We start from the raw sequence: 13,180 nt of genomic DNA on the forward strand, positions 1-13,180 counted from the left end.
ATCATTCCAAGATCGATTTACACTTCCTCTTTGTTAAATTTCGTTTTTCTTTCCTTACATCGTTTGAAATTGCGATTGCAGCGGAATAATCGTGCTGTTGCGAAAAGAAACGAGGCAGACAAATCGTTCAAAAGGGTGAAAAACGTTTCTGTCGAGTGAAAGATCGAGGAGGACCGATTTTTCGTTTCAAAGCGAAACGAATTCGGCCGCGATTATGAAGCGAAATTGTTGCGATTATGAAGCGAGTTTCGAGTTCCATTTTGAAACAATTGGCACGATTTAGCGAACGAACAGTAGCGACGAATCGTTCATCTTCGCTTCTACGTTGCTTGTCGCGTATTGTGTCAATGTCAAAAGACAGCTACACGAGTTAACCCAATGCCTTATAATGTTCAATGACATCCATTGCGCGAATTAACAGTCCAAATACAGCGGTTTCAGACTGTATTTGCATCGAAGTATAACTTTTAGTTTAATTAAGGTTTGATTAAATTTCCAGATTATCGAAACGTCTAATATTATTGCCTTGTTTGGAAAATTCGTAGAGAAATTAAAAAAATATTTAGAGGTAATGTATCTACATCAAACCACCATTTTATTGGACAATGCATGCATCGTGCTTTCCAATAATTTTTGGTCATCGAGTAGCTTCATTGTTTTGGACAACAGTTAATTTTTCAACTACTTCCTGCAATATTTTGTGCACACCAGAACTTATGTAATATAATATACTGTTAGTAAATTATTATTCTCTCTATATTCGGTGTTACATACGCAACGTTATACTTCGATAAGTTATTAATTAAGCAAACATTAATGTGCTTGTTTTTGGCGAAACTAAAACATCAGAAAAAATATGTGCCGATTATTAATAACTAGTACATAGGAAAACAAAACTATTCCTATTAATCGATTCCGGATATTTCTCTACAATGTTTGCATTTATTCTTCAACTTGGAAACAGAATTCCAGTCGTTCGAAATTTACAATAAAATAATATATTGATTGTCAAAAACACTGCAAACTTTCCAGATAACGTAATGGTAAAAATTATATGTATGTATTACAGTAGAACTTCATTTATTTTAACTCATCAATAGCAAACAGTATAACAATCTGTATAATAGAAATTCATTAATTATTATATTATCTGCGATTTTTCGTTCACAGAATAAAAATTCGCATTCTACGGTAGGCTCTCTTGTACAATAATTCATCAACTAATAATATTAGTGAATTGACAAGTTACAAGCTGTAGGCTATTAGCTACGGTTTTATAACATCACAGTTTTACGTGAAATCGCTTACAATGATTCATTCGTAAAGTTTACTCGTTATCTCGTATGTGTTTGCTTTATTATTGAACGTGTTACCGTTTCGCAGAAGGATTCATTGATTCCAATAACTTGTGACTGATGACTTGTAAAATTTTCTTAATAATATTAGTTCAATCGTGCAAGAGGGCCCAAATAAATGGATTTAATTCATATTAAGTAAAATATCATTTCAATAAATGGAGTTCTGAAATGGATCGTATAATTCAATTTTTCGCATCGAACGTAGCGTTAGAATAGCAAAAGGCTGACAGAATCAAAAGGAAACGGATTGAATTGCCTTGCTTACGGCATCATTATTTGCAACGGTAAATTAGCGTGATAATTACGTTACGATTAATTGGTTACCTGATCGAAAATGCGTTACTTTCTCCACTGTTGTTACGATTGCTCTTAGGTCGACGGTATTAATATATATATATATATATGTATGTATACGTATATGTATATGTTTCTATATATATATATATGTATATTACGCGTATAACATATAAATACAACACGCATTCACTATTATATACAGGCTCCCTCAGCTTCATTCTCACTCTTACTTGTTCATATACATTTTCTTTTCCCTCTCTTTTCCTCCCTGTTTGCTCACCATAATCCTCGGAAAGAGTCCAGACTGCGCGTTCGTTCCGCGGTTTATTTGTCTTACGCGTGGAAAAATTACAGGAAAGCTGCGCTGTGCAAGAAACTTCAGACGAATCCGTAGAGCAGGACGTTTGGCTGTTGCGCAGCGTTCGAGCTTGAATTTTAAATCGGGAAGAAATTGTTTCTTTTTCTTCCATGTGGATCAAGACGCAATCGATTATCGTGTTTCTGTAAGATACACGCAGTACGGTGAGTCATACGATGAACATCGTTTTACACGGATTAGAAATATTGTTCAGACATCGAAGGCGATCCAGAAATGGTAATTATTTCGAAGATATAGTTTATTTTCCATTAAATTTTTAAATAGTATTTTTAATTCTTTCTATATCGTTCGTTCCTCCTTGGTTATTCGTGGATCTGCTAGATATATCAGTTAATGAAAAAATATGAACGAAGAATATTTTACGGTTTTCAAATTATTATAATTCGTACGATAAGTTATATTAACTGATTTGGAGAAAATTAGACAGATAGTTATATGATTTATACGGTAATTGATATAAATATCGGATGATGAAGACGGTTAAAGTATATAAATAGTAGATTATTAGTAAATTATTGTACATATAATCGTTGGTTGGGTCACAATTAACGTCAGTTATGTGCGTATAAGGCAGTGTTATATGTTTTATTATATTAACGTATTAACATATTTTTATATTAAATGCATCATACTTGGTAGATACGATTATAACTCTTTAATTTCAATGGATTTTATTTCAGTATCGCTTGGTATATTATTCAAATGGATTATTTTATTCGAATAAAGTATTTTAATAAATTATTCCGGAATAATTGAATATAGAAATGTGTTTCCTACGAATGTGAGAAATGATTTGTAAAATGTGGATTATAGGTAAGTACGTTTCGTGAAAACAAATTGAATGTTACTCAATATTTTGATTTGCTTGGTAAAAGTATAATAATAAAACATCTTATATTACATTTTATATCAAAAAGATTGTTTATAATTAATGAATGTTGTATTGAATTTATTTGTACAAAATCTATAAAATTTAACGTGTAACAATAGAAAAGTAATGAATAATTAAATTTTGTATAATATATTCTAGAAAAATGATTCTTCTAAATATGTTAATATCATACAAAGCTATTTACGATTTGAGGCGCTTTAATATTTTCACAAGAAGACATTTTCATTGTGACATTTTTACATAAGGTGAAAATCTATTTTATTATGGTATTTGTTATTATCCATTCGTACATATTTGGTTATCTTGCACGTTAATTTTTCAAGGAAATCGAAACCATTACTGACAATTCTCAATATGAACATCGCCGTCAAAATAAGTAAATGTGTTTGAAGAAGCAATTTTGTAAATCGCTTCTTTTTTTTCAGAAACATAATTACTTTCGGGAAGTGTATCTGATTTAAATTAAACGTTGCTTCGCTGCTTCGAAAGATATTGCTCGTTTTCAAAATAATAATTGTATACTTGTGCGTAGATTGTAATTGCGTTGCTACTTTACGTATTTTCACGTGTCTCGTAAATCATACTCATAATTTCATATCGATATCAACGAAGAAGAAGAAGAAAAACGAAGAAAAAGAAGAAGGAAAGTGGAATATATTATTTGATAGAAGCGATAATTGCTAAGTATCTGTAAGCAAAATGTCAACGGTTGTAAACTCGATTACTAAAAATTTAAAATGTTAAATAAGTTTCCGTGTTTAATTAAAATTCGTTGCCGCGCGTTAACGGAACGCCGTGTATTTTTTAAATTTCTCGAATTATCTTGCAGATATTCTAAATGCTGGATGATATAAAGTTTCGTTAAGACGCAAAATTATCACGTTTGCGAAACAGGATTTCTGGAAACTGAAAGCGCAATTCTCGGTTAAGCACCGGCGTTACGGGTTTCACGATGTTTTTAACGTACATACGCAGTTTCGCATGGAATGTTGAATGATATTTGCTAATAACGTTTTAACCACGCAACATTAATAAATGTCTCGCCGTGTCGTAAATGTCATCGTATAATTAAGAGTAACCACGATGAAATTGAAGTTTTAATCGCGCGACATTTCCTCTTTGCCATCGATCGTGCCGCAAATATCGGACGAAATGTAAATTAAAAACCTGAACTATTTCTGGTAATTTTTAATCCATATCCGATATTTATATGTAAAATTATTTCTCGCTAAAAGACGATAGTTCGATGTTTCTATTTTCAGTCTTTATTTCTTTTTCGACTGTACGAATTGAGATGTTTATTTGAAAAAAGAAGCATTTACGATGGTTAGCTAGAACGGATTAAAAAGCAGAAGGTTCTTTATATCGTTTGATGGTTGTTTAGCATGATGACCCAAACTAGCTATTAAAATCAGTTATTAAAATACAAAGGGTTAAAGAGTGACGGCGCGACGAGTCAATTGATCAGCGTTTGTTAAAATGGGGGATGTGACCGCTTCCGAAGCCTTAGCTGGAATGTTCCTCGAGTAATAAATTGCCGGTCGCGCGTATTTAATCCGGTTAATTAAGCTCTACTTTCGACCAAACTCGTTAACGCTTTCACACGAGTAAACGCGTCCCTATGGCTGTATATGTAAATCACATTATACGGATACGATTTAATGTAAATTACTTCTTCGTAAAAGCAATTCTATTTTTAATTCCGTTCTCGTTACGGGCGCGTTGTGGTACGTTTAACGGTTTAGCAAATCTTATTTTCATAGCGCGAAATAGGCGCGTTTCAGACAGTCTGTATACGTTTTATTTTTCTTTTATTCCACTTACATATGCAGTCTCGCAAAGTGTAATATGCATTTGCTGTTTTACCGTGATTAACGTAATACGAGAAACATTGAATTAGGCCTTAAATTTGTGCGATTTACGCGGTTTGCTTGTTCTGGAGTCGTGACGGTGGCGCGTTACTTTAATAGAAACACAGACACGACACAGCGCGATGACACGTAATTAGAGGGTGAGAAATTGTCTGTGCGTATTAAGTACGGATTCTGTGCGTTTCTTGCGTTTCTGTTTCGCCTCTAATTTCTACGCTTTATACTTTGTATCTGGGCGACATGCAGCTGGACGCTTGTAGCTAGACGGCTAATGTGTATCGCTTTAATTAAATTCGCCATCGGAGCTATTCAACGTTCAACGAGCCAATTTAAACGAGTACAATAAGTTCATTCAATGATCCAACCGTTCGTCTGATTCCACGTGTACTTGCTATTCGCAAGAAATAAATTTTTCTAAATTTCGTTTACGACGATGACGACATCGACCGATCGTGTAGATCGCGGTCAAGAAGAAGCGAGACCGTCGCATTCCAAGTATCAACACAGTTCGTTTGTTTTAAATATATCACTTTTATTTAATCGCAATTTTTTTTTTATTCAGTGTAGCACCACAAAACATGTATAACAAAGAGCATTATAAATAGGTGATCGATTTCATAGTGTCCCAACGATGCTTTGATAATTGAAGCGAAACAACACGAATCGAAGGAATCGAATGTAAGGCCACTTCCTTCGTCATCGTATGTCGTGTTAAAACGACTCCATACAATTTACAGGAGGCGTGTGCCGTCAAAAGGGATATATATTAATAACTCCGCAATAAAAAGGGTCACGCAGCCGTACACGAGCAACGTGGCGAGTTTTTAGGGATCACTTATCTCGCTCGTTGCCTAAATTCGCCCGACAAGCAGAATAATAACAATTATTCATCGAATAATTACAATTATAAATTCTAACAGTTATGTCCGAGTCGTACTAAATTGGGCTTCTCCGTCGTCGCGTCGAACGTCGACTGTATAATTAATTGGACTTTAAAAGAGTGCGTGTATCGGTTTCTCAAACTCAAACGCTCTTTCTCTATATCTTTCGTGGCCGCGTTGCGTCGTAAAAATATCTTCGTTCGCTCGGAAGATACATCATCGAATTTACTTTCAGTTATCACGATTTACTTTTAATCAAATTTCGTTATAATCACGTATCTTTAAAACGATTTTGAGATAACAAAGGCTCGTTGAATATAAAACGATATTCTCGAATACCAAGCTAATTCATTCATTATTTCGGTATTTAATTATTATCGATACCTAGAACGAGTCGGATTCGCCAGCCGATTCGTCAAACTAACAATAATCCTTACTGGACGTTCTTCCTTATTCGGTTGTTCATATAGATCAAATAATAAAAAGTGAGACGTCAATCGATAAGCGGTTTTATATCCTGGTAGGACGTGCAAGAGTGTCGATAGAACGGTTCGTGTGAAAAAATTCGCCCGATCTGTGAAGATCTCGTTTTAGCGTTTAGCAAATAATTTAATTTTATCCGCGCTGGTCGATAGACTAGTTTCTTCCGCGTATCGCATTTATCGTTCATATAGTTAACTTTATAGAAGTAAACTACGCGGCGATTAATAATAGAAAAAAAGCCTTCCGGTCCAAAAGTCTACTTGTTACAAAGTTCGCGTCGATTTAAGTTGAAACACAGTCTGGACCCTATCTAAGACGGCGATTAGTCAATATCTTTAAGTTGACAAGGAAATTTTTTTTCTCGACTGTTCGAACTAACGCGAAATTCCAAAAGCGTTGGTTGTTTCTTGCGTTACACCAGCGGATATTTCGATCACCTCAGATTAAATCAAATTACTTTCTTTCTTTCTTTCTTTCTTTCTTTCCTTTCTTTTCTTGTCAGAGAAGAAAGAAATTACAAAAGGAGGAAAAGAAGGTCGCACGCGCACACATCGTTCTTTTCAGCATGAATGCCCTGTACAGTCGTATTTATATCGATGGCTTTCTCATTCCTTCTGTCGGGCGTGAGATGATGACACGACGTCACGGCTAGGGATATTCAAAAAGGCACTAACCCTCAAAGATCCGAAAAATCAAATGTACAAAATCAGTGCGGCCGCATACGAGTCGACGCATACGAGGTTACACCGACAGGCTCTTGTCTTCTTAGCTCTTCCTACTTCCTTACACTAGCCTAAGTCGATTTTTTTTTTCATTTTTTCTTTTTTTTTTTTGTTTTTAATTGGAAAGCAAACCGCCAAAATCTAAGTCCGCCTCGAAGCTTACGATTAGACGTCTAAAGCGTTTTCGCGTCGAGGAACTTGCTCTCGCTTCGGATCGCGAGACAATTTTTATAGCGCTTTACTTCGCGTTCTTTTTTTTCTTCTTGCTTTTTGGCACTTGATGATATCTAAATGTATAATATAGTAAAAATAGAATCAACGGAAAACGATACATCGAATTTTAGACAACAGAGTCAAATAATACGGATGATCTTTTGCGTTTCTATGAAATAATAGGAAAAATTATGGCACTGGACAGGTGGCTACAAACAATTTTAGTACCTCAAGGACTAAAAACACAATGCTCGATAACAACGTCTACACGTTTTACTTTCTCAAATACTATCGTATCACGCTTTATCGTTATTTTCGTCGGGGTCTCGATAAGCCCACGCTTTCACTCGGCAATTTCAATTCGAATCATTCGCGATCGGGTTCCGAGTTCCTTTCCAACGATTAGACGTCCAAGAAGGAATCGTTGATTCGCTCGACCATATCCAATCGGTCGTACGATCTTTTATACGCTCTCGTACGATTAATCACAGCGTATCAAGCACTCCGTACGCATCCTACTCAAAAAGTTATAAAAAGTCGAAACGATCCTCCACGAATGCTCCATCTGCGAAGAAGGAACGCACGTTATTGGCGATTAATGGCTGAAGTGGGGATTACGGTGGCGCGGAAACGTCGCATTCGTAAAGATAGAATTAACGTCGAACTTCTCGTGACTATCCTTGGAAACGACCGTCTCGAGACGATGCAAGCGGAAGGCGACGCTCGTTTCGCGTGAAATTTAAAGTACCACCACCGGATCGCTTGACGAGAAAGTAGCTTCGGCCGCGTAACTGGCGTTTTGGCAGTTGGCTTTGATATATGGCATGCACGCGCGATATCACCGACGGGGATGACCCCGTGATTAGTCTGTGTATCGACGTCGACGACAAAAAGCGTCGCCGCGAACGAGAGGCAATTCATGCGTGACGAAGAACAGCGCAAAACGCGAGGCACAAGGGTCGGAGTCTCGTTGTTCGGCTCTGTGACTTGGTCGGATCGCTTAAAAGCCGGAACCGCTGCTACTGCTGTTGATGCTGCTACAACTGTCGTCTGATATTTTCAAAAAGGAAAGACACTTTTGATTTTCCCCCGTGCGACACAAACGCCGTACATTTTGCCTAACGGCGATTCCTCGCTGTTCGGAAAGTATTCACAGCAAAGTGAAGCATCAACGACGACGATTATTGCTCGTGATTGTAGCTTGCTCGTTCTTTCCGAGTTCGTATCGTTCGATCTTCCGGTGAAAAAGAACATTTCCAAAGCGTAGCGTATATCTATACATAGGTGAATAAATACGAATAACTTTTTGAACGACGAATTTTGCACAACAATTCGAATGCATGAGAATCGTCAGAATGAGTCGTGTCTGTCTGTTTACGCGGTGTTTGCCTTATTTCACTGTACAGAAAGTTTTCTGTAGATTTTTAAATACAGCAATCTTCTATGAATCACTTTTAATAGCATAAATAAATGACAAAACTTTTTGCTCTCTATTCGTCCGAAAGCGCGGTATTGTTCTTTTTCACCATCCGTCGCTTTGCGTTATTATCAAATCTGATTTCCCGCAGATGTAACGCGATATTCTGCGAAGATTATTCCTGGAATTTTTTCGTCTGGCTCTAATTTCGTACAAATAGGTCTCTCTTTTCCCCCTCAATTTTCTAATTTCTCGACAAAAAGAAGATGCGCTGTACAGAAAAGCAACCTTCCATCGTTTCGTGAAATCGCAGTGCAGTCAGTTTCGCCGGATGGCCATCGTGCTTGTTATCATGTTCCTGTAAAACAGGAAGGGACCATTTTTACATGCACGTTGCTTTTGACCTTCTGTCTCGCTTGACTGTACTCTCAACGCTCTTTTCTCACACAAGCAACTCGGCTAACTCGGCTTCTTAATTCTTTCCGACACAGTTTCACCTCGTTAAATATAATTCTTTCCGTGGTCGTTTGCGAGCAACATGACACGCGACAGATGAGAATCGGTTTTCTCGTTGTTCTTCCATGTTCAGTGCACCATTTCCAATCGTTCAAGTATTCTCTCGATCCTCGTACCAGCCATACGGTTTCGTGGCTCGATTCTTGGCAAATCGTTAAAGGCAGGACACGCCATTGCTGGTGATTTCCGCTAGCAGATACTCGACCAAGAGTCCAACTCTTTTCTTACACTTTTGTTTCCGGCCATTCGACATCAGATAATCAGATCCTATCCTAGCCTACGACGATTTCCATGCGTGGAACGATCTTCCGGAAAAATGTCTATTCAGCTTTGTATCGACACTCGTCGAATATTCAATCGCGTCGGCCAACGAGCCCAGAATGATTATTCGAACGCGAACGATTTTCAGAACCTTGCTCTCGAACTTCGAATACGAAACACAGTCTTCGTTCGATCGATCGACGCACATCGATTCTCAGCCACGAACAATAAAACAGATTCTCCGTTGTTTCCGGACATTCCTCGCAGCTGTTCCGTTTAGGCGGCACGATAAATATCTATAAAGCAGATTCGTAAGTTCCGGAATTAGATCGATCCCTCGTGTCGAACAGGATCATCCTGTTCGCCGACGCGGGCACCAAAATCGTTTGTCTACATCCATGTCTAGGTCGTCGAAACGTCGTCCCCTTCTTTCACGCCGGCTTCCATTCAACTTAAGCGATCAGCGATGCACAAGCAATCGCCATTGTCACGGATGACAGGAGAATGCTTGATGCTCCTGCCGTGGTTGGATTCTCACGATTCGTCTTCGACATTGGATCTGCAACAATGATTAGTTTCGATTAATTTGATGGATTAATCCGTAATTAAAATTTAGTGGCAATATAAATGAAAAATATTCGTGGTAGTGAAACCGTACGACGTCGTATTAGTTTCTTTGTTTGCTGCCATTGTTTTCAAGAAGATAGAGCGTATGTTTTGTACAGAAAAATTGGAAACAATTCTAGAGATGAAGATTACAATTCACCAACATTGCGGTCGTTGTAGTTGATTTATCAGATTTTTGTCTACAAAATTTTTTATCAATATTTTTTAACAGCTATGTGTTAACGTTATTCGACAAGAAGTAGCCATTATATGACGTATTAAATTTGAAATTTATTTAATTGTTTCATTAATTGTTCATTTTTTATATCCCTTCGACAATGAATGTGTATCTCTTTATCACAAAAGAATATTTATATTTTACAACGTGCAGAATTAACTCGGGAAAATGAGCAGCTTGAACGAATTGTTAAAGAAAGTTACATTAGTAGATATGTTTTCAAACGTTCGATTAAATTAATTATTAGGTTGCATAATAAACTACCATACCAGATTTTGTTTCGAGCGTTTTAAAATCGTAAAAGATTTCACAACTATTTTCTTCTGTATATTATTTAATTCAGAAGATTTTAGTTTGTCACACAGTTTAGTACCAGTGTGATTATTTTCTTAGAGCAACAAGGCTTTACCTTTTTAAAAGTATGATTTTTTAACTATTTTTCTTTACGAATACAAAACTTTTCATCCAATTTGTCGAGAACAACAACGAGCCCTGTAAGTTCTTACCTTATTTTCATTTTTCAAATTTTTATTTCGAAGCAAGTCATAACCGGAAACTTTATCTTGAAAATGACATTTATTATGTAATAACTTAACGACATTCTGTCAAAATCATTAAAAGGAAGAAAAAAACGCTATTTGTAGACAGAATAGCAGTATGAAACCATACAGGATAATAGGACAAAACCATAATAATGGGTAATATAAATTTGAAAAATCTCGAATCTATACCTGGTGTACTAGGGCCCATTCCTGATCCAGATGCCTCTTCATCTTCGTGACCATAACCACCATGTTCATCTTCATCATCGTTATCGGCATCTTCTCCTCTGCCTTTCTTCCTCCATATTGGCCTGTCACCGCTTCCTGAACCATCCAGAGCTTCGTCGGCAAGCAGCATTCCACTATCCGGTGCCGACGCCAACTGAGACTGCAAGATCTACGAAAAAGGAAAGGGAACGTTTACAGATGATTGTCATCTTGGACACTAATATCTTAGGAAAAATAAGCTCAGAAAGCAGAGAGAAATTCATCGACAATTTGAATCGCTCGATCGACCAACGTTAGCGATGGCATCAAGCTCAATATGTACATATACATACAAAGTAAATCCAATATTTAAGGCTTCATAGGAATCAAATGGTACTCATAAAGGCACGTACTTACAGACTAACAGTTCGCAAACACTGTCCGCGAATAACATAACGTTTGCAAGATGTTCATAAACATTTCGTGTCTACTCTGTGACACGACTATGTTTGCGAACAGTATACAAACGAATGAAAAATAGAAGACCAACTGCTCGTGAACTGCTTGCAAAAATCAGCGAGGACGCACCTTGCGATAGAATGAATCGAAATTCGTTCATTTTACACTTGCCAAGTATTTGATCTTCACAAACTAACTTCGCACCTCGCAATCAGTACTCGCAAGTTTCGAGAATCTACTGAAAGAGAATAACTATTTCGAACGAATCGAATCTTTACTGTGATCTACGAAGGTTTACTAGATACGTTTTCTTCTAAATAGAAGTACATTTCTTTATGGTTTGAACGATGCATGTCGAATGTCGATATGAGAGTATTAAGTTGCTTATGCCGAAAGCTAGCTCAGGAAATATTATTGCTATTCGTATGTCCTGTACTTATTCACCTGCAAAAAAGTTAATGGCATCAAATCGTTCCCATTCTGATGCAATTCAACTGTTGAGGTTACTTTTACATAGTACGTAATTTTTTAATAATTTGAGATTACGAAAGTAGGTGCTTTAATGCTATATAGGATGGACTGTCTCACGCGCTAAGAAATAATTTCCAGTTTCTTCATTAATATGACGTTATTTACTTTCTATCTGACTACAAGATGCAAATATATTATAAATAATGTCAGTGGAGCCAATGGAAATTTAACATTATTATTCAAGAGATTGGCCGATTGCAACTTGTGGTTGCTTTGACAAATTTGGTCCTCGTGACGAATAGAATACTACGCAAGCAAAAAACAGTTGCTCTTGAAATTCAAGGTGATGATCAATTTTCCTTGGACCTCTTTTTTATAAATGTCCATCAATGCAGAGGTATAGAAACTTGTTTTGTTGGTCTTTGCATTTACATTTTATGCACTCCCCACGTGTTATTCCAAAATTGGACCATGTGTAACAGTTACCCAGAAATGATAGATTTATAAATATATTCAAATTGGATACATTATATATTAGGTCGCCCGAAAAGTTTCTTTCGTTTTATAAGGAAATAATGGATGCACATTTTCCGTTTTATATTATTTTATCGAATTACGTATGATCCATTTTGTTCTATCAACGTTCAACAGATTAGGTTTCATGTTTGTATAAAGATGCGTTGTAAAAGACGTGTCTGTAAAAGAAAGACACTTTTCGGACAACCTAATATATCATCAACGTCATAGGGAACTCCATATGCCTAACTATCTTTTCCTTTTCCATACATTTCCACGAAGAATTTTACGCTGGAATTTTTTCTGCTCATCGAAATTAACTTCAGTTTAATTGGAATTTACAGTATTCCCTTTTCGGGCGGTTCCACAATGTTAATAACGTTGTTGAAAATTCCAATCTAGTTGAATTGTTTAATTAAAATCCAGCACGTTCGATGTTACGTTAAGCAATATGCAACATGCACGAATTATATGTATGTAAATCGCAACTGGGTAAACGTTTATCCCAGCGGAGGAAAATAGAAGAAATAGAAGATCGACCCCCGAGTATTCATACTCGACGCTGTCGCGTGAACTCGCTTATAAATGATTCATGAGTTCGCACATTGTCATACGTATCGTTACGCGCCCGTCACCTTCTTCTGGCTCTGTATAATTTCAAATTGGATTACACAGGTGCGATATGCCGCAGTTGACGGGTGTGCAGGTGTCGTACACGCAACGAGCGCAAATCACCTGCCTGATTTCTAGACATGCGAATTAACGTGTACCTAAGTGTCGGAAGATGCCTCGTGAAATGACGGATAACCGATGATGGACATCGAACGATTTAAAATATTGCGTTGCACGTC

The 13,180-nt window shown here is 36.8% G+C and overlaps 1 protein-coding gene across 1 annotated transcript in view; it reads right to left on the reverse strand.

Moving 5' to 3' along the window:
* Nucleotides 1–5,308: 5,308 nt before the first annotated feature.
* Nucleotides 5,309–13,180, reverse strand: part of LOC126916592 (division abnormally delayed protein) — a 255,946-nt gene continuing 248,074 nt past the window's right edge. Inside the window, exons 7-8 of the mRNA XM_050722541.1 lie at nt 10,866–11,073; nt 5,309–9,849 (exon numbers count right to left, since the gene is read on the reverse strand). Coding sequence (XP_050578498.1) covers nt 9,743–9,849; nt 10,866–11,073 — 315 coding nt within the window. The 3' untranslated portion in view covers nt 5,309–9,742. The remainder of the gene's footprint in view (nt 9,850–10,865; nt 11,074–13,180) is intronic.

The sequence above is a fragment of the Bombus affinis genome, chromosome 5 (genome assembly GCF_024516045.1).
Source record: "Bombus affinis isolate iyBomAffi1 chromosome 5, iyBomAffi1.2, whole genome shotgun sequence".
Classification (NCBI taxonomy): Eukaryota; Metazoa; Arthropoda; class Insecta; order Hymenoptera; family Apidae; genus Bombus; species Bombus affinis.